Source organism: Tachypleus tridentatus, chromosome 2 (genome assembly GCF_004210375.1).
Source record: "Tachypleus tridentatus isolate NWPU-2018 chromosome 2, ASM421037v1, whole genome shotgun sequence".
Taxonomy (NCBI): Eukaryota; Metazoa; Arthropoda; class Merostomata; order Xiphosura; family Limulidae; genus Tachypleus; species Tachypleus tridentatus.
Genome location: NC_134826.1, coordinates 110,505,827 through 110,525,244, shown reverse-complemented (window position 1 = coordinate 110,525,244; position 19,418 = coordinate 110,505,827). Strand labels below are relative to the sequence as shown.

The 19,418-nt window shown below is 31.6% G+C and overlaps 2 protein-coding genes across 13 annotated transcripts in view; both read right to left on the bottom strand.

Moving 5' to 3' along the window:
- LOC143244830 (glutathione peroxidase-like) overlaps positions 1-10,629 on the bottom strand; it is a 32,441-nt gene extending 21,812 nt beyond the window's left edge. The window contains exons 1-2 of one of the 3 annotated variants that reach the window (XM_076490218.1): positions 10,545-10,629; positions 6,950-7,014 (exon numbers count right to left, since the gene is read on the bottom strand). In XM_076490218.1, coding sequence (XP_076346333.1) covers positions 6,950-7,014; positions 10,545-10,596 — 117 coding nt within the window. In that variant the 5' untranslated portion in view covers positions 10,597-10,629. Of the gene's footprint in view, positions 1-6,949; positions 7,015-10,238; positions 10,276-10,476 lie in introns of those variants that run through there. The other 2 variants (XM_076490220.1, XM_076490219.1) reach the window with 2 other exon arrangements.
- A 4,380-nt stretch (positions 10,630-15,009) lies between these two features.
- Positions 15,010-19,418, bottom strand: part of LOC143244829 (rho family-interacting cell polarization regulator 2-like) — a 110,090-nt gene continuing 105,681 nt past the window's right edge. For 9 of the 10 annotated variants that reach the window (XM_076490215.1, XM_076490209.1, XM_076490210.1 and 6 more), the window contains exons 21-22: positions 18,907-19,000; positions 15,010-15,994 (exon numbers count right to left, since the gene is read on the bottom strand). In XM_076490215.1, the coding sequence (XP_076346330.1) occupies positions 15,960-15,994; positions 18,907-19,000 (129 nt within the window). In that variant the 3' untranslated portion in view covers positions 15,010-15,959. The remainder of the gene's footprint in view (positions 15,995-18,906; positions 19,001-19,418) is intronic. The other variant, XM_076490211.1, reaches the window with a different exon arrangement.

Genomic DNA, 19,418 nt, shown 5'->3' with positions numbered 1-19,418 from the left:
TGTTTATTGCTGTAATCAGTTGTTTACAATTGCTTTAAGAGAAATATAAAGATCAGACTCTACTCATGCAAGTTTTATAATGAGGACAAAAGCTAGTTTCTGCTTGTATTCTTTGGAATAATTCACATCATAAAACTTCTGGTTTAACAAACAAGTCTTTACACTATGGATGAAGTTGTTAGGAGGGATTTTGTATAACATTTTGTAATGGTTTTGAGACAACAGATAGCACCAATGTATACATTACCGCCACTAAGATTATCAACAACAAGGGTTTGAAGTTAAAATTTTCCTTTACAAAAAATGTACAGGGTGTTCCAAAAGTCACTGTGGAGTTTTGAAAGCAGCGATAACAGCATTCATTCAGTCTATTTCAAGCCAGCAACTGATAGCGGTGTTTAGATACAAAATAAGGATCCAAGCCTGTATTGATGCCAATGGGGGACACTTTAAACATTGTTTATAATTGTCATTCATATTTACCTCCTGTATTCTATATTGAAACATGTCTGTTAATAAATATATAAGTGCATAGTGACTTTCCAAACACCCTGTATTTCTCATTCAGTGCTGCTCTCTGTACACAATTTTTTTTGCATGCTCCCACATACTCCACAACTAATTTTGTTCAACCACTTCTCACATGTAAATCATCATGTGACAGACCATCAAAAGGAGTTCAACCCACTCTTCCTTATGCATGTGACTTCCTCTATTCAATCACTATCACTTCAAATTCTGGAAGAAAATGGAAGCACTGCTTGTCATTGGGGAGGAAGGGTGAGAAATGAGATAGGAGGTAAGTACCTATAAAAAATATATTTTCAGTATAAGAAAATTATAACTTTTGATATTATACATTGTTTCCCTCACAGATACAGCTAGAATATCACATTAAATAGGCAGAGGGATAGGTGTGAGGAAAAGAAACAACCTCTGAAAGTATCCGAAGACCACTCTAAAGGGGAAATGTTTCCAGCAGAGGATCACATGCAGAAGGTTGCACCACTTTTATAACAGGTTTACTCTACACTCGCTATGAAAGGTGTTGCAGACATGAGCAGAAAGTGAGAGGATTACATCTAAAAGGAGAGAACAAAGGTTGGGCAGAGATCTGACCCACCTAATATCTTAATCTCAATCCCTTTGATTACAGTAACATGAGTGAGGGTAAAAAAATGTGCTTCAAGGTGTATAGTAACTATGGGACAATGAACTGTACTCAACAAGTCAACTGTTTCAAAAACCAAGCCACTTGGAACTGATATTCATGTGGGGGTAGGATGAGAATCATACTGTTAGTAAATCAGTTACAATTCAAAACCCAGCCAAAGGGAACAAACATCCACATGTTGGTAGAAAAGAGGATCATATGGGCAACAAATTAGCTGTAATCCAAAACCTAACCAGGTGGGGTTAGAAAAGAGGATCATACCATCTTCACCTCAAGTTCAGTAGAAAAGGAGATATCATGCCTGATGATATGTGAACAGTCCATGTTACCAAGATAAGTTCCTGATTGAGGAACTCAACATCCAGGCAGAAGGAATAACAAAGATACCTCCATATTGTGTAACATCCCACTCAAAACCAATCAGATGAGAACCACACAAGCACAATATCATACTTAGTATATGCAACTGTTTTAGGGGTAATGCAAAAGGAAAAACTGTAGCAACCTGCATATTTATTCACCATGACCCATAACATTCTAACAGTGAACATGAGACCAACTGAGTGAAGGAACAGAGACACCAATAATACATGCATGATGACTTGTGTTGATTGTTCCTGCTCTGAATGCAAATCCCAGCCACTGGAAAATAGCCTCCATGTAGGGATAGGATGAGGAATCCCAAACAATGGGATGAACTCCAATTTTGAAAGTTCACTTTATATCTAAAACATTCCCCGATATAATGAATCAGAGATGGAGCATTAAATTAGAGGGCATATCATCTACAACAGAACTCTTCCATCCTTCTCTCAACTGATGAAATTCATTATTGTTTGTATTATATATCACATTCAGAAGGATGCCACCATATTTCATCATGTTTGATAAACTTGGAAATGAAAAGTAGTAAGGACTCCCATACTTCAATGGAAGAAAGTGGGGATGAAAATGCAGTTGAGAGTCTGAAGAAACAAACACCAAAGGCAGTAGAACTGGTAATCACAAGACCACTTCTAATTTATTCAATCAAAGAAACAGTAGGGATGAGCAGCTATCTTCTTATGCTTTACCCATGAAGTCCATGGTTTAGTACAGTTTGGATGTATTAATGAAGCAAATACATCATAATAAAAAACCTGCAAACAATTATGTGGAACACTCCACACCTCAATAGTGTGCATTTTGTGACCATGGAAAATATAAGTGTTAAGTCATTATGATCATACAGTATGAAATGGACCTGACAAGGAAAAAACAGCCACCTGAAGAAGACAAAGGGAAATGAACTATGAGGTGCAGTCGCAGTAAGAGTTCTTCTAATTTTCAATTGGGGTGAGATGCAGGTAAAACAAAAGACACCCAGTATGAAGAAAGACACCTAAAACTGATTATGGGAAGTAAATAAGGAGGAGAAAAAACAAACAAACTAAAAGCTGCATCCAATTGTAAGGGAGGAAGGAAAAAAATGTCATAAACAGAGAAATGATGTCAAGGAATAAAACTATGTGTAAGAGAAACAAAAGAAAAAAGCCTTCATGGTAACAAAGTAACCAAAAGCATGTATGGGACACAGAAGGGCATCTGGTTCCAATCAGGAATAAATGTGAGAGATGGATGGAAATAAAAATGATGAAAAGAAGATTCCACACAAGTCACCAAAGAGTAGGTCAGGAAAACGTAATCTGTAACAAACCACCCCAAAAGAGCAAGCTCCTATTAAAGCTGAAAAGGAAATTAGCTTGAAAGAAATGGAAATTAGACTCAAATTTGATTGACCAAGGTAAAATGACAACTTTTAGCTCAATCAATATATTAGAATAACAATATTTAATGAATACAAAGTTGATAAATATTTCTAACAATGAGAAAGCTGCCCAAACCATGGAATGGCACAGTGAAACAAATGGTCATTATTATTACAGTACTTTGACTAATAAAGTCCAACAAGCTTATATTGCTCTCTCTCCAGAAAACTGCATCAATTATGAAAAGGTTAAATTAGCTATCTTCAAAGAATACAAGTTAGTACTGAAGGCTCATCACAAAAAGTTAAGATTATTGCAAGCAAGATAGTCAAACTTGTATAGAATTCACTAATGAAAAAAAGGTTTATTTTGATCAATAGCATAATTCTATGCATATTGGCAACAGTTTTGACAAACTAAGACAATTACGTGTGAGGAATTCAAATACTGTACAAGTGATGACCTCAAAACTTATTAGAAAGAAAAGAAAGTTAAAACATGAGAGAAAGCAGCATCTCTTTCCAATGATTACATTTTAACTCATAGAACCACTTTCATAAAAATAAATTCATGCCTTCATAGCAAAAACCAGTATTTATTTGTTCATTCCACTAAAGCTGAGGATTCTTATAAAAAAAAAAAAAAAGCAGCTCCTTTAGTTAGAAATTTGAAAGTCAAGATAAAACTATCAAAACCATCAAATCCTGTCTATTATTTTTGTAAATAACTTGGTCATGTGATGTCCAATTATTGGATATTGATGATGAAAAGGAGGTCAACCCAGTGCATGTGTCTACATCTGGATGTGGTTTCACCAGATCACCTGATTTGTTGATTTAGCCTCTGATAAAGAGAGCAATGAAGTTGTGTCTACTGGTTCTGTGTCTTTGACAAATGACACTGCTAATCCCATGCCCATAAGTATTTTATGTGATACTGGAGTGATTCATTCATTGTTGTTAGAATGTGTATTGCCTTCAGATTCAAGTTCTGCCACTGGCAAGTCTTATTTCTCAGGATATTGAGGGTGGGTTTGTTAATGTTTCTTTTCATAACATTTATTTAACATCAGACCTAGTTTTGCAACCAGTTAAGAGTGCATCATTATTGCTGGGAGAAAAGTTGTTGCAGTACCCCAGGTAGCTACTGAGGAAATTACAGTTTCATCTAAGGATGATGTTGTTGGGGTAAATCCAAATGTATTTTCTTTGTGTGCTGTGACTCAAGCTCTGGCTAACAAATTAAGTCGAAAACAAATAACAAAGACACGCTCAGAGGATGATTTTATTGATTTGTTTCAAACATTTTTTGGATCCAACAGGGATTTTGTGAATAACTGTCCTACTGATAAGTCATTAATGACTAACAATGATAAATGTGAGGGATATGGTTCACTTGCTGAAGTTCCATTTGCTAGAAGCAAACTGATCTGTAAGTAGAAAAAGATCCATAGATCTCATCACTATTTAACTATGCACTCCAAATGAATAAGCTGGAGAAAGTTCTAAATGGTTACTTTTTCAAAAATGCTATGCTCGTGAGAAAATGGAGACTACCAAATGTACTAGCTTCAGAGGACTGGGCTATAGCTTATCAAATTGTTGTTCCAAAAGTATATTGTTCTGAGATATTGAAAATTGCCCATGAACTTCCCAACGAGAAATCATTCACGTGTGAATAAAACATGACAAAATTATGTGACATTTCTTTTGGCCAAAAATTAGGCAAGATGTTTCTCAATTTTGAGAAACTTGTAATACCTGTCAATTGACTAGAAAGCATAAGAAAATTTCCAATATAGTCCTTTAACACCTACTCCAATGTTCAAAAACCATCTTAGTCATGTAATAATTGACTGTGTTAAGCTAAAGTATAGCATTGGTGTTTAAGCACTTTCACATACTATGTACCTTTATTATCATAAGATTATTTTTATTTTTTGTGTGCTTTCACATACTATGTAACTTTATCATCATAAGGTTATGTAATGATGCAATTTGTGAAAGTGCATAATCTTTTAACAATGTATTATATTTAATAGTGTGTGTTTTTAGTTAAAAATTGTATAATGCCAATTTTTAATTCTCTAAAGAGGGAGGTGTAACAGATTTACTGTTGTAAATTTATTTTAGTGCTTGTTTCTGTACAGTTTTCTTTATTGCATGTGACATATATTCTTGACTCTATATTATGCAAGTCCACCTGTTCTCGAAATTCATAGAATGTTCTTTCGCATAAGTATCAACAATGTACCAGGCACATATAAAATACTAGTGACAGACAGCACTGTCACAAGCTAATGTTGATAAATGAGTCTCACATGATTGATATATAACAAACTGATGCATTAAAAGACAAGAGATTATTGTTGGTCAGTTAGTCAGTATGTGCTTTGCATGAAATTCAAAACAAATAGTCAGTATGCTCTAGGCCTAGAAAGCTATAATTCTGATTAATGCCTATTAATTGGAAAAACTACAGAATTTGACCACGAACATTCAGATTTCAAATATTACAAACTGTTCAACTTCACTGAATTACTTCAAACGTTAGAATTTCTACAAAAACATTACACATTATCTGTAAAAGTCAGCTGTGTGAAGCCAATCAAGCTGGCTAGCTTCAGAGAGATATAACAATATCAACTCAAAATTAATTTGCTCATCACGAACCTGGGTCATTGATAAAATATTCAGTTCTAGACTGGATATAATAATCAGTATTGCATAAGTTTGTAAAACTGTTGTATATAAATCATTATTTGTAATAATAATTAGTACTAACCATTATTATAAATTGTATTATTGTTTTGTTTGTATGTTAAAATATACTGTCTATCAATACTGTTGGCAAACACCATAAATCTGATATATACATTAACTGTTAATTAACTTCTAAATTTAGATTTTCTGTTATTTAAAAGAGTAATACATTAACATGTATAAACACAATAAATGAAAGACTCATCCAAAATAAAACTTAACATTTAATAAGTTCAGTTAAAACTTTCAGCAATTCACTACTTGCTAATGAAATCCTTTAAATGAGTGTACTGTAATCTTGTCCAACACTTCAATTGGAATACAATGTACACTTTTTGTCCACTTACTACTGGATAGAAATAAACATGTTAGCAGTATTACAAAAATTAGTTACTAGTACGGGAAGTCATTTAAGAAACAACCTACAAAACCTAAAAGTTTGGATTTTTTTTCCATTAGACTTGACTTTTCCATTAGAGATGACTTGAATCAGGTTTTGAAAACTGCTAATAATCTTCCTCTTGAGGCTATGCTTAAGTAATAGAATGAAGATGTTAAGAATAGTGTTGAATTTTGTAGGTAACATTTAATTTTGGAAGCTGAAATGCAGGCTTGTTCTTTGTCTTTTTTGTTTAATTAAACTTGTAATACAGCATACAACTGTCTCTTCACACCCTTTTATGAGAATATATTATATTCATCCTTTATTTTTCAGGACATTAATATTAATTTCTCCGAGACCTTAGTAAGATACTGACTTTCACTAACTAAACAAGTTAGTAACTTTCAGGGGTGGAGGTACTGATTTTTGTTTGGTCAGGCAAATAAGAATAAAGTGCAAAGCATACCACTGCTAGTGCATTCAGATGCTGCCCACTCTGCAAGATATATTTCAGTACACACAATCTCGTTAGAAAAAAATAATATGGTCTTAACTCAGGCTTATTCTGTCTTCTCCATACCTTAAATACCTGTTTCCTCATCTTAATCTTCAAATTGAGCACAAAGATAACAGAAGCATTGATCCTATCACTTAATCAAATAAATACATGAATGAGCTACCTGATAATGTGGTTTGTGCAATATCATTTGTAACTTGTATAAAACATTTATTTAATAGGAATAAATGGATTAACGAGTTTATTTTATTTGGTTTGACACTACAATTTGTATATTTTAATATATACTGCACAAGTACAACTACTTTCAATGGTTAGTTAAAATAAAACAGTATCAACTATCATGTATAACTATAATAGCCTTACCATGACTATACAGCGTGATGGGACAGACCAGAGTATTCCAGAGAAAACAGTTACAAATCGTGAGCCTAAGAAAAATTAAACATAATTTAAATCAAATTATATTATAAAATTTTAAGACAATAATCAGGTATATCTATTTAGATCTTCACTTAAAGAAATATATGTTTCCTTCAAACTTTAAATATAAAAAAATATAGGTCAGTTGGTATCATTATTGTAGCAGTAAAAATCTTAGAAGTATGAAAAAAGAAAAAAGTGCAATAAACCCAGTGACATATGATATCAATTATAAGACAGCCAACACGTATTCATAAAAGGGAATTATTATATTACTAATCTCTTTTTCATAACGCTACTTCTATAAAATATTAAAGAACAACAAATAACACTAAGCCCATCTCACACATTAAATTAAGCTAAAAAGTACAAATCTGTCATTATCATTCAAATATTTATCATGATTTCCCTTACATTTGTTGCACTTACTGTACCTGTTGGCAACCCCTTTTAAAGATCCACTACCCTGTTAGAAAAATAAAACTCTTTATCTGAAGATGACTCTTACACTACTAAAATTTGCCCCACTTGTCTAATCCTTGTTGTCATTAAATATGAAAAAAAATAATGCATCAACACTATCAATTATTTTAACAACCTGAAACCTCTCAATCAGATTTTTTTTTCAACAGAAAAGTTCAAAGCTCTTAACCTGTGCTTTTATGACAACCTTTTCATCCCAGATATCATCCTAGTAGCTCTCCTCTGAACTCTAACAGTTCAATGCTTTTTTTAAGGTAAGGAGAGAAAGACTGAACACAGTGCTCTAAATATAGCCTAACTAACAATTTAAAAGGTTACAAGTTCTTTTAGACTTGTGTTCAATATATAGTTTAAGAGATTGATCAACAAGAACACCAAAATCTTTTTCATACATAACACTGTGAAAGTTATTCCCATAAAAAGTAATTCATAATTCAAATTGTGATATCAACCATAAATTACATTGCATTTATTGTAATTAAAAATAGTCTGCTAGTATTTTTCTACCCAACTTAGCAAATAGTTCAAATTTAAATAATCTATTAACCATTTCTTGATTAATGTAAATCAAACAGAGCAATGATACTAAGACTGAGCACTGAAGTATGCCACTTGTGACATTAATCCAATTTTACTGAACTCCATTTACAATTCTTTCTTCCACTTCAGCAGTTTTTTTTTTTTTTTTTTTTTTTTCCAGACAGAGTCAGCTTATCCACCATACCTGGAGAGTTAATGTTTCTAACAAGTGTTTTATGTGGCACTTACCAAATACTTTCTGAAAGTACAGATACCAAAACCACTCAGTACCCTTATCCAAACAGTATCATCTTTAAAAAATGTCAAAAGATTAGAGAGGCAAAATTTTCATCTAATGCAAATGGACTACATAAAGGGTGTAGGGTTTTGGTGTACATACATTTTCAAACATTTTTGAAAAGTTACTGCATGAAAAGTTATCAAAGCAAATCATATTGATGGACATTGAGAAAAGTAACGAAACTGAAATGAGCTAGGTAAAAATTAGCAATAATTATTAATGAATTCAAGTTACTAGTGGTGTACCTTAGCAGTTACTGATTGGGCCTTTGTTTTTATTTATTTACTTTAATGATAATGACAGGAACATAAGTAATCAAGTCCACTGATTATATTAAAATGTTAAGTATTTTTAATGTACTGGGAATGTTGAAATATTCCTGAATAACTTGTATCAATTTGTAAATTGAGCAAATATATGGCAAATGGCCTTTAATTACAGTAAATGCCTCATTTTGTTCTGGACCACATACTTAATAAAGATGGGTACTCAACTCCATGTTTTGAGTGGGAAAAAAAAATGATTTTAGCATTGCAGTGGAAAAGCCATTCAAGCCATTGATGCAATGGTTTTGTAATTTGTAGATAACAATATTTTATAACATATTTAATGACATTATTGTAAGGGATTTTATTATTAGATAACCTTTTCTTTTATTCATTAAAAATAATGTAAAGACCAATCTACTTACAACTTAGCATGTTTTCACAAACTAATAATAGACATCCAAATTTTCAACTGTGCATTTTCCAGTTTTATTGTATGCAATTTTTTTAAGGTATCACCTGGTCAACTGGAGTCCAAACCTCAAACAGTCTTGAAAACCATAATAGTACCTTCCCATGAGCCCTTCTTTCTAGCAAAAATATATTGAGACTTCAACCTATCCAAACAGAATAACCCCTCCACACCGAGAGCCTAGTAACTTCTCTTCAATATCTCAATTTCCCACTACAGTGAATAACCCACTAATCTTGTTGCAAACAATTAATATCTTGTATACAAACAATAAGACCAACATTTTTTTAAGTTCATAAGTAGATTCCAAATGTTGAGTCCAAAATTACATGAAATTTTGATAACTACAGGAAGAAAAAAACCTGTATTTCCACAATTTTTGTATTACTTCAAAGACCCACAAAATAAAATTTAATATGGGATTCTTATACAAGATATTCTGCTGTTGATTATCTCCAAACTGAAAGGCTTCTTAAAAGCACTATACCATTGGCTGGAACCTACAAATAACCTGTTTATATGTCTGTAGCACCCACCTTAGTGTCAGTTTATACATATGAAAAGTTTATTGTGCATTATTTCATTGAAAATATTTTAAATTACATATAACCAACACCTTACAGAGAGAATTTATTCTTGTGGTCTGTATTGAACTAGTCAAGTCACTATAACAATTAAATTTATACCATGAATATACACACTCATACAATGTGTAAAAATAACAAAAAAAACAGCAAAAAACAATGGGTACAAATTTTGCACCAATGTCAAGGTACCTTCCATTTCCACACTTAGAATTTGCTACTTAAAATTTACTTGTATCTCTTCCATAACTGGAACCAGAAAATCTTATAAAAGTTGTGTGTAAAATAGGATTTGTATAAATGGCCACTAAAAATGTTGATGACAGTATGGTATTACAACTTGTATGAAATGTATATATTATATTGCATGCAGGTAGGTGATTGTGTTGTACATATCACATAAAATACTTATAGTAAAATAAATGAGGCACTAGTGTTTTGTAACGTTTGACTTTCAGTTGACCTTCAACACTACTGATTATCAGAATTACTAATGATTAAAACTTAACGTTACACAAGTTATATCTTACAAGTCACACTACTACTATATATATATATTTTTAATTTCGCCCAAAGTTACGCAATGGGTTATCTATTCTCATCCTACCACGGTGTGAATCCGCAGACATACTGCTGTGCCACTAGCGGGTTATTAATATTATTATGATATATAATGGTATTATGCAATATTATTAAAATATTAGCAAGAAGTAAAACTAATTAATAACAATATTAACGTTGTTGTATAATTCAATCTTTTCCGAATATTGCTAACTTTTACATAATGAATAAGATATTCACATAAAAAAAATAATTAAAAGAACTTAGCGGTCACACAATCTTACCGAATTAACAACAAATGATTCAAACCAATACTATTCACGACACTTGATTCTTAATGATCAATACTTACTAGCTTTTATCATCGTTTTACGTTTACCATAAAACGTATTATGCAGTGCCATCTAGTATTTCACTTATGAAACTGTAATAATAGTAGAGACCAATAATAATATTTGAAATAAAGTTTATGGACTCGTAAAAATGAACGTAAAATTATCTTTAAAATCATTTCAATGAAATAAGTAGTTCAATTTTTTAACAACTGACTAACTACTGCCGAAAAAACTAAAAATATCAAAAACTCTGGGTGTTAAAGTTATTTTCTATGCATAAAATTCACTTATTGTCGGTGAAACTCTACTCAAAAAAATAAAAATAAAATCACTGTGGTGAGACAAAGATACATCAAAACATGATACATATAATAGTCACTCGACCACTGGATGTCTTATTTTTTCTTTTTGTTGTTGTTTGGAGTTGCCCTTCAGCAGCACAGCAGTATATTTGTAGACTTACAACGCTAGAAACCAGGTTTTGATATCTATGATAGGCAGAGCATGAATATGCTTCGTATAGTTTTGTACTTATAACAAACAAACAACGAAACTGTCCGAGGTAACTAGTAAGGGATGGAATTCCCTTAACCTGTCTTAACTTAGTGACAAGTGACAATAGTTATTGTCTTTGCGATATATAATGTTCAGAATATACCAAACACTCATTTAATTATTCTCTTTTTATGGGAAAACTACATTCAGTCAAATTCGAAACCTGTTGTCACAACAGTTTGTATTTAAGAGGAAGAAAGACGAGAATGAAGCTGCAACAAGAACAAGTTTCCGAGAAGCACACCTGTTAGCCAAGCGAGGAAAATCATTTATCGATTGTGAGTTAATTAAATTATGTATGACTGAACCAGCCGAAGAAATGTGCCCAGAAAAAGTAGACTTATTTAAGACTTTCGGCGAATACAGTTGCTCGCAGAATAGAATACATTGAAAGCAATAAGGCCAAAGAGTTCGAGTACCTTTCCATCGCGCTTGACAAGTAAACAGATATGTCCAACACTTCACAGTTGTTGTTGTTTATTCGCAGTCAATATTAATTTTGAAGTGGCTGAAAAATTAGCTTCTGTGCACAATATGCATGGAACAACCACAGGTGAGGATATTTTCAAAAAGGTAGAAATATCATTAACTCAGTACAACCTGGAATGAAAACGGCTAAAGTACGTTACAACATTTGGTGGTAAAATATGTGTGGTGCAGGAAAATGTTTAGTTGGGCATATTTACAGAGGTGTTGAAAGTGCTGGTTGTTCCAAGCCCATGGTTCTTCACTGTATTATTCCTCAGCAGGTACAATGTAGGAAAATATTTGGATCTCACATGTGTCATGAAACCTGTAGTTTCAACAGTGAACTTCATTCGCTCTCATAGATTCAATCATCGTCAGTTCTGTGAATTTTTGGTGAAAATAAAAGCAACATATCTCGACTTGCTCAACCACACTTTAGTTCGATGGCTTAGCTGAGGGAAGGTTATCTCACGATTTTTTTAGCTTATAACTGAAATTGAGATTTTTCTTAAATAAAAAGAACAGTCTCAACCGTTACTCAAAAACAATGTATGGCTTTGGAAATTAGTTTTTTTCCTGTAGACTTGACCATGTACCTGAATTAATTCAATTTTAGGTTATAAGATGAAACCGCGCGCTTATCTGCACTATGTATACCAAGGTAAAAGCACTTCGGCAAAAACTAATTCTTTTTGAGTCCCAATTGATAAGAAGTTACTTCACACACTTTTCATGTTGAGAAAAGTTCAAGCAAGAAGCGGGATACCCATTTCCCACAATATATTCTTTCTCATCTGAAATTACATGTTCAAGGAGCGTTTTTCTTATCTTGGTGCGAGTGCAACAGAAATAAGGATCTTCCAAAACCCATTTGATTGTGTTAGTGATGAATTTCCACCTAAAGTTAAAATTGAAGTGATTGATCTGCAATTCAACTACATGTCGAAGGACGAATACAAAGAAGAGAAACTGATAGAGTTCTAGAAATGCCTTGCAAGTGATAAATATGTTCATTTGAAAATCTTTGCTCATGGATTCATTTCAGTTTTTGGCACAATTTTTTCTGTTAAAAGACGTTTTCATATATGAAGTACATGAAATCTAGTTTCAAATCAGCCTTATTTGAAGAATATTTGCAATCACATTTGATGATAGGGAGCCCTAACTTTGCACCTGAGTTAAGTGTAGTTTTGTCAGAAGAGCGCCAATTTCATGCTTCTCACTAATGCTAAAAAAAAGATGATTGTGCATCTTACATATTTTCAATCTGTGCTCTTACGAGAAATGAATTAGTGACAATGTATTTTGATCACGTATGCAACCCTACTTAATTTTACCACAATTCCTCAGGGCCGTGAAACCTAAAATGATTTACCTCCTGGCCCTTGTCCAAAAAGGTTTGGAGACTAATAATCTAGGACTGTTGAGTTTTTGGAAGACTTGACAAAGTAAACTGAATTAAATAAAGTGAATTGTATTTAAACTAAAACTAAATAAAATAAACTGTATGAGTTGTAGATAATCACATACAGGGGCGTAGATTTTTTTACACCCTATGGCGGGGGGGATGATTTTTGCAACCACCAACAGCAGATAATATCTACAAAAAACAAAACAAAAAATAGTTAAGGTCTGGATTAGTTATTGTACACAAATTTATTTGCAAATAAATGGGAAATGTCTCTCATAGATTATCTATTATCAAACGAGAGTAAATTAATTATGTTTTAAGGTGGAGATTGGATCTAGCTGTGGTATATGCTAGTAGCACAAATTTGGCTGGACAGGTCTTCACCTCGTACTCCAACAGCTTGGTCCTTTGTTGTGCGAGTTACGATGGATGTGAAGTCAGTAAGCTGCATCTAAACATTACTGAGAAGATTCTCATGCACTTGTTCAACTAGGATACTGTGCATAATAAAATAGATGACAATACATCACTCATGTTCAGTTTTAAATGTTTAATCAATCAAGTTTCTTTTGATTTGCAACATTTTTATTCTTTGTTGAGCAGATAGTGGTGAAATTTTTATTGTAAGGTATACTATCCCACAGGTTTTAAGAGTGTGCATAAGTACCAGAAAGATTCCCTTCATTCTTTTTGAAATACTTTAACTCAAACCACCAAGAGGCATATTGTGGAACCAATTGAAATCTGAAACAACATATGACCACCATAGTGTTTTGTTTGGATAAACAGATCTGACATTCTGGTTTATATCTCTATAAGCATAGAAGAATGAAGGCTATAGACATTAGACTATGCCATAGTAATATCTATACTATGAGTAGTTTATGTTAAACTCAAGACATCAGAGGATGATTGGTTTGATTTATTTTGAATTTTGTGCAAAGCTACTTGAGGGCTATCTGTGCTAGCCATCCCTAATTTAGCAGTGCAAGACTAGAGGGAAAGCAACTAGTCATCACCATCCACTGCTAACTCTTGAGCTACTCTTTTACCAACTAATAGTTGGATTGACTGTCACATTATAACACCCCAACAGCTGAAAGGGGAAGCATGTTCGGTGTAACAGGGATTCAAACCCATGACCCTTGGATTACAAGTCAAGCACTTTAACTACCTGGCCATGCTGTTAAAAGGATTGTTGTTTTACAAGAGGATAACTCAATTTTGCAATTTTGGAAAATAAATGACGTTTTAATTATGACAAATGCAAGATACTGCATGTAGGTTATCATAATTTTTTTTATTACAAGTATAAATTGGTTAGGAATAACTTTAAGAGTGTTGTAAAAGAAAAGGATCTTGATGTAATGGTTGATAAATTTCTTAGGTCATTCAAGCAGCATACTGTTGCCAGAGGTATGGCAATTAGGATTTTAGGTTGTATCTACAGAAATACTGAATATAAGGCTAAAGAGATTACAATTTCATTGTACATGTTAATGGTTAGGCTGCATTTGGAGTACTGTGCTCAGTCTCGGGCTCTTTGCCTTAGGAAAGACATTGAATTGTTGGAAAGGGTTCAGATAAAGGTTACTAATATAATACCTGGGAAGGAGAGGTTGTCATGTGAGGAGAGATTAAGATCTTTAAGTTGTTTTCTCTTGAAAGACAGAAGAGTTAGAGAGAATTTGATTGAAGTGTTCAATATAAAAATTGTTGATTTTTCATTTTTCATAGTTAACAGTGAGAATTATAGAACTTGGGGACACAAATATAGATTTAAGTAAGGTAGAAGCCATCTCTAGCTAAGAATTTTATTTTTCAAATAGGATGGTTGGCCTATGAAGTGGGTTACTTTAATATGTTGTGGAGGCAGTACATTTGAGAGACTTTATAAAAAACCTTGAAAGATATATAAATAAGATCTGGTTTAACTTCTTTTGCAGTTGAAATTTGGCTAAGAGAATTGGACAGCCAAAATGGACAAACAGGCCCCTTGTTGTTCCTGAACATTATGTCACTGTATAGATAAAATACATCACAATTACTAATAGAAAAAAAACTTTATTATTTATTGTATATTAATTTGACATCATACAATATTTAAGATAGGATTAAAACTTAATTTTGATTACTCTCAAGAACACTTGATATTATTATAATAGTGTAAAATATCACTTCATAATCTTTCCACTCCTTTTAATATTAATTTGTATGCCAAATTTTATGTAGTAATTATACAATGTTGTACATATTTCATATTTACTAAGTAATAGTCATGAGAAAAGGAGTTCATTGAAGTGCAATACTAAAAGCAATAATATTAATATACAAATATAAAATGCTTGTTTTACATGTTAAAATAAGGCTAATACATACACAAACATCAAAATTTACAGAAAAGTGTTTAATACTACACAAAGCTTGAAAATCTCTCTTCAAACTTACTTGCATATATTTCATTTCTGATATATATATTTCTGCCATATTTTGATCAGCTTCACTTGTCAAAATTAGCATTACACTGCATAAACACTAGATTTTATATACATTAAGTTTTTCCTTATTTCACCTAAAGATAAACATTTGATATGTAAAATAAACATCTTTTTTCGAGAGGAATTCAATAAACATTGTGCTTAACATATAATACAACAAGTGCAAATTTTATCTACAATATATCTCAATAATAATAATACTGTTGCTTTGGTTTCACCATAAACTCAAGCATCAAAATGTTTTTGATAGAGTCAAAGCAAAAGAAAGTTTATTGGTATACAGTACTTCTTCAAATTATGTGTGTAGAATACTCAGACTCCTACTTATACATGTATTTGAAGTTTACATGTATGCACTTTTATCAAATTTGAGCATAAAACAGATAACTTGGTTTCTATTCAGTTAGGCCATGGTCTTCTCTCCTTCTATTATATGTGAGGATTAAGAAATGGTATAAGTATTACTTGACTCTGAGCCCTTGAAAACCATCTGTGTACAACTAAAATTGTCCACAAGCTCTTTTTCCTTCTTCACCTGAAAGATAATTATTTCTATTAAACTTAATATTACCTATTAGAAAATAACTATCAATCACTGCATAAGAAATTGACTAGTCATTAGAGGCCATACCAAACATTAGAATTACAATATAAAAAAGAAACCATAAATTTAACTTAAGAGTATGCCAAACACTATGTAAAAATGCAGTTAAGTCACAAGAACTTGGGTTAAATATGCATAAAAACATACCACTCATTACAACAGATGTTAAAAATTGGAGAATATTGATTTATTACTACAATGCTAACTAATTAATCATTACAATAAATGTTAAAACAACAGAAATTGTTTAGATCAAATATTGTATTAGTTAATAATGACTTATGAAGCACTCTGCAACAAGTCAGTCATTACAGTGCATATTTAATTCTACAAGCATAAATTACTTTGAACTTTTGGTCTAGTGCATCGTAAAAATATCTTGCTTCAAGTGAATATAATAATGTATGAGTAAATTCTGTGCAAAACGTTATACTACAAGTCCATAGGTTATTTTATTCTTGCTGAAAGCCTTTTCTGTTTTGACAGTATGGAGTGGAATATCTGTTGTTCTTAAAAGACAACTGAAATATCCAAAAACTACCTTAAGTATTTAATATTCAACTTAGATTCTACAATGTACTGTTAATTAGTTTGCTATTAATATGTTTACGTTTCTTGAAATTTACAGTATTACCACCAGTCAGAAACAAGAAATTTTGAGAACTAAAAACCATTACCATTATTTTAGTGTGACTCTTAAATTAGACATAAAGTGTACTCTATACAACCATAAGTTTATTTTATCTCTAAACAGTTAAATTCTACAGTGAAACCTCAATATAACCTTGATGTAGTCAGAATTCATGTCATGTGACCACATTATAAATTAGGGTCATTTTTGTGATTTCCTGTCAAATGTCTAATCAACATGTTCACTTACAATTTATTCAATGCCAAAACTGCCAGAAAAATGGAAAAACAACAAGAAACTTTGTGAAGCTTTTCTTTTAAACAGCCAAATAGTATTGATTCAATTATGCCATGGACATGGATGCTTGGGTAATCCCTTTATCTCATCTATGGTTAGTTTTTGGCAGTCATGTATGATTTTTTCTTCTTAGAATTGAAATTATTGGAAAATGTGAAACTGTACAAGTACTGATGCTTTGCAGTTGTTTGGGCATCTCATTTATAGTGGAATAAGTGACAGTCATTGAAAATAACCAAATTTCATTGGTTAACATGTTTAAGTTTGGAAAATCACATTCGTCAGCTACTGAATTATTGAAACTAAATATATACACAAAATTCTCAATTCACACTGATTTACTAACTTTTAGCTACCCCTGGAATTCTGGGGTCCATGAGAGATCTGCATTATACTAAGGCCTGCTCTATACCAATACATATTGTAATGAGTCTACACTAATTACAATTATTTACAGTTAATAAACTGAATGCAGAATTGTAATTTTGCTGTAAACTATTCTAAAGTACTGGTATTAGGAAATTGATTTATGTACAAGATCCTGAAAAATATTTTTAAGATTGCATAATTGATTTTGAGTAGCTTTTACATGTATAAAATTTATAATTAAGATAAGATAATTTGTGCTCAGTATCTTGGTAATTTTTGAAATTACAGTAAAATTTTTTGTCACCCTAGTATTTAAATGCAATTGTTTAGTGCTTTCCCCTCCCCTCAAGTGATTTATTTAAATTTTCAAAACTTTAAAAACCAAAAAACAGCTAAAAGTATAATAACTACGTGTTTCATTCTTAATCTTGAAATGTTTCCACAAGATTGATTTAACAATGGTGTTCGTGTGAAAATGATTTGTGGATCAGAATAAGGTTATAAATGCTTTTAAATTTCATTAATTACCTAAAAGTTGATGGAAATAAATACAAAAATTAAATAGCTACACTAATATAAACATAATTTTGGGAACTTAGTTAAATTAGCTTTGTGAAGCTAATAAGTCTGCAATAATGTTAGATGGAAAAAGTAAAAACAGGAAAATCACAGAAATAGAGTAAAACTTTTGTTTATAAAACTTTCCAAAAAGGTTGAAGTTAGAGAAAATATAGATTAGTAAAAATAATGATGTGACATTGTTTGAAATTGTACGAATTTTAAATTTTTAGTAGTTACATAAAGTGTTAGGTCAGGAAGAGAAAAATTAGATCTCATTCATTTACTGCATTGATAGAGCTTTTTTTGTTAATATATAAAAACTGGAAACTCAAGACAAAATGCAATGGTTCTGTTCGTTGATTACAAAGCTACTAAGTCTAAACATTGCTGTTCCTAATCTTGAACTTCCATCCACAGAGAAGCCACCTTTCAGAAAAACATTAACTCTTGAACTACTTTTTACCAACAAATAGTGAAATTGACCACCCAGGGTTAAAAAAGAGCTTATATTCAGAATTGTTTCAAACCCATAAGTTTAAGTTTACAATTTCAGTGCCCTTACCTACCATGACAAATTAATTTATTATAAACTGTTTATAGTAACTACAAAATAAAATAAAAAAAACTTTGTAACCTCCCTCACTCATGGAAATTTTACACATCTAAACAAATGTGCACAAACAAGCAATATAGATTTAGTGAATAAGAGTTTTTTTTTCTGTTTGGCTATTCAGAAAAGTATCCTAATTAAACTTTAGAAACGTGTTATTGGTACTTTTTTTTATATAAGGATTATGATCTTTATGAAACATGAAATATTTAGGATCTTGAAACATGTTTATATTTCACTCAACAAAAACAAACATTCTACCAATTTACTTAATATTTTATAAAAATCTTGTTACATTCTTAACCTGCAATAAAACAGTTTTCACTGTTACCAAGTTCTAAGGTTCTCATACACAACTTATGTATGTAACCTTACCAAACTTAAAGAGTGTGTTTTTTGCTTGATGCCGAACAAGACTGTCTTCATCAGTGTGAGATAGGTATGCCAGAAACTCAGTACATTCAAAAGCCTAAAACAAAATATTGTATAATTAAAGAAAATTACTAGTTTCTGTAAAAAGACATCTGTTTACAAACTTAATACATACTATTAACACTAAACATTATTACACACATCACAAAAATAGACTAGTGTTCCTAAAGGATGGATTTTTAAAGAAAAACTTTAAACTTTATATAAACATTAAGACTATATGTATATGACAGAAAACATTTAACTAAGGACTAAAAATAAGTAATTTTATGGTTCTCATTGGATAATTTTTTTCCCTAATGTTTGGTATAAACATTTAAAAGCTTTCAGTTCCATTATTCAAGAAAAGTGACGAATTCATTATAACAAATTAAAAACAAAAATGACTTAACCATCAAGTGAATAAAACTTTCAATGTCCTTGGCACATCAACACAATGTAGAGCATGCCTCAAC